A 2500-nucleotide genomic window follows, 5' to 3' on the forward strand; every position below is an offset into this window, starting at 1 on the left:
TAGAGTTCGTTTACAACGATTTTATCTCTGTGGGACAATTTTCCATTTGATCTTCCAAGGATCCCTTGATATCGGATGTCAGGTGTTGTTATTGTTAGCAGTCCGTTTTTTGAGTGCCACTTTTGAGAAAAAGATATAAATAACATACACAAAAAAACAGACAGACAAAAAGCGAAACAGTCAATTTTGTTAACAAAACAATATTTTTTTTAATACAGGGCAAATTTAATGGGATCTGACTGAAAATGTGATTGAACTATAAGAAATCTTTTCTTTTATTGTTATTTAAATATATTCAACATTAATTTGAACAATATGGCATGCAAGCTTAAATCTTGAAATGATAACATTCTCAAAATTATAACTTAAAATTGAAATAAAAATTACCTCAGACAGAGATGTTTCTCTGATGACAAAAATAATAAAAACTTATATTACAAATGTTCTGTTTTTGTGAAATGAACAATGAAAAATTATTTCTTTTATTAATATTTAGATACATATGATATTAAGGTGAATGGCAAGCAAGTTTAAAGGTCAAAATATTAGACATTCTGAAAATTAAAACTTGCACCTAACAGATAAATTACCTCAGATAGACATCTTTCTCTGATGACAAAAAAAAGTTATATTTCAAATGTAGTTTTTTTGCGAAATATAAAGAAAGAAATTCTTAACCTTACCAAACCATGCGGTTGCAACACAGAAGAGTAATCATAAGGGGCAGCCATCCTCCTTTTGTAAGTTTGGGGAAAACGCCCAAAGAAGGAGTTCTCGCCATTCAGCGTTATGTAATTGTCCCTGTCTCGACGAAATATCTCGTATCCTATTCCGAGAGTCAGGCCTAGGCCACTTACAATTTCATTATGCTGCAAAGCGTAAGATAATTTAGAGAAGACATGATATTCCAGACAGAAAGACAAATTAATTTATTATTATTATTATTATTATTATTATTATTATTGTTATTGTTAGTGTTATAGTTTTTATTATCATTATTCATATTTCTATCATTATCAAAATTTTCATTATTATTGTTATTAAAATTATCATTAAAATTATTATTATCATTATTATTACTATTATTATTATTATTATTATTATTGTTATTATTATTTTTATTATTATTATTATTATTTATATTTTTATTGTTAAAATCAGCATTAAAATTATTATCATTATTATTATTATCATTTATATTTTTGTTGTTAAAATCATCATTAAAATTATTATTATTATTATTATTATTATTATTATTATTATTATTATTATTATTATTATTATTATTATTATTATTATTATTATTATTATTATTATTATTTCTTCCTAATCCAAGAATCAGGCCTAAACCACTTACAATTCCATCCTTCTGAAAAGCTTAAAATAATTATTTTAGGGATGACTGTTTCACACAGAGAAAAGCATATAAAAAAAAATCATGGAGTTCTTAAACTATGGAAAACCAATTTTTAAGAGAAATGGAAACTGATATCTGTTAGAAGATAAAAAAATAAAAAAAAGGTAGAAAAAAAAATCATGGATTTCTTAGAAAATGGAAAACCAGTTTTTAAGTGAAAAGGAAATGGATTTCTATTCTGTCAGATGATTGAAAAAATAGAAAAAAAATATATGAAAAACCATAGATTTCGTAGAAAATGGAAATAAATTTTTAAGAGAAATTAAAAGGATTTCTGTTAGAAGATAAAGAAAAAAAAAATCATAGAATTCTTAGGAAATATGAAAACAATTTTTAACCGAAATGAAAACTGATTTTCGTCTGAAGATAAAACACAATACTTAAAGAAAATGTAACAGTTTTCTCGTGAAAAGAAGCTTATTTTTAAGAGGAAAAAATCCATTTATCTGATTAAAAAAGAAAAGAAACTTATTTGAAAGTGATAGGTAAAAATTCCGTAAAAAGAATAAAATTTTTAAGGAATAACGAATATATTTTCATATGAACAAAACAAAACTAATTCGCAACTATCACAGGAAAAAAAATAAGAGAAAATAGATCTAACAAATAAAAAAGGAGAGAAATTTCTTTGAAATTGATAAAAGAAAATCAGAAAAAAAATTAATTAAACTTTTTATGAAAAAGCTAAATCAAATAATTAATGTTTATGAGTATCGCGAGTGAATTAAGGTATATTATTATTATTATTATTATTATTATTATTATTATTATTATTATTATTATTATTATTATTATTATTATTATTATTATTATTATTGTATAATACATCTTCTGTATCAACAATTATAATTATGTATGTAAGACAAATGATTTATAAATATTGTTGTTGTTGTTGTTATTACAGAATATAAAAGCTTCTATATTATACAATATGTAATATTATGAAAGAATTGAGAGGATCCTCGTAACCTTCATTCAAAAACAATGTGATGAACAGGAGTTCTTTAATATATAACCATTAACTTCAAAGGTGTAGGAGTGGTGATGTAACATTAATAATAATAATAATAATAATAATAATAA

The 2500-nt window shown here is 23.0% G+C and overlaps 1 protein-coding gene across 1 annotated transcript in view; it reads right to left on the minus strand.

The window, feature by feature from the left end:
• LOC137659580 (blastula protease 10-like) overlaps window positions 1-2500 on the minus strand; it is a 12823-nt gene that overhangs the window by 5286 nt on the left and 5037 nt on the right. Inside the window, exons 5-6 of the mRNA XM_068394429.1 lie at window positions 684-869; window positions 1-119 (exon numbers count right to left, since the gene is read on the minus strand). The exon at window positions 1-119 is cut by the window's left edge and continues 11 nt beyond it. Coding sequence (XP_068250530.1) covers window positions 1-119; window positions 684-869 — 305 coding nt within the window. The remainder of the gene's footprint in view (window positions 120-683; window positions 870-2500) is intronic.

This window comes from Palaemon carinicauda, chromosome 20, assembly GCF_036898095.1.
Source record: "Palaemon carinicauda isolate YSFRI2023 chromosome 20, ASM3689809v2, whole genome shotgun sequence".
In the NCBI taxonomy this organism is placed as follows: Eukaryota; Metazoa; Arthropoda; class Malacostraca; order Decapoda; family Palaemonidae; genus Palaemon; species Palaemon carinicauda.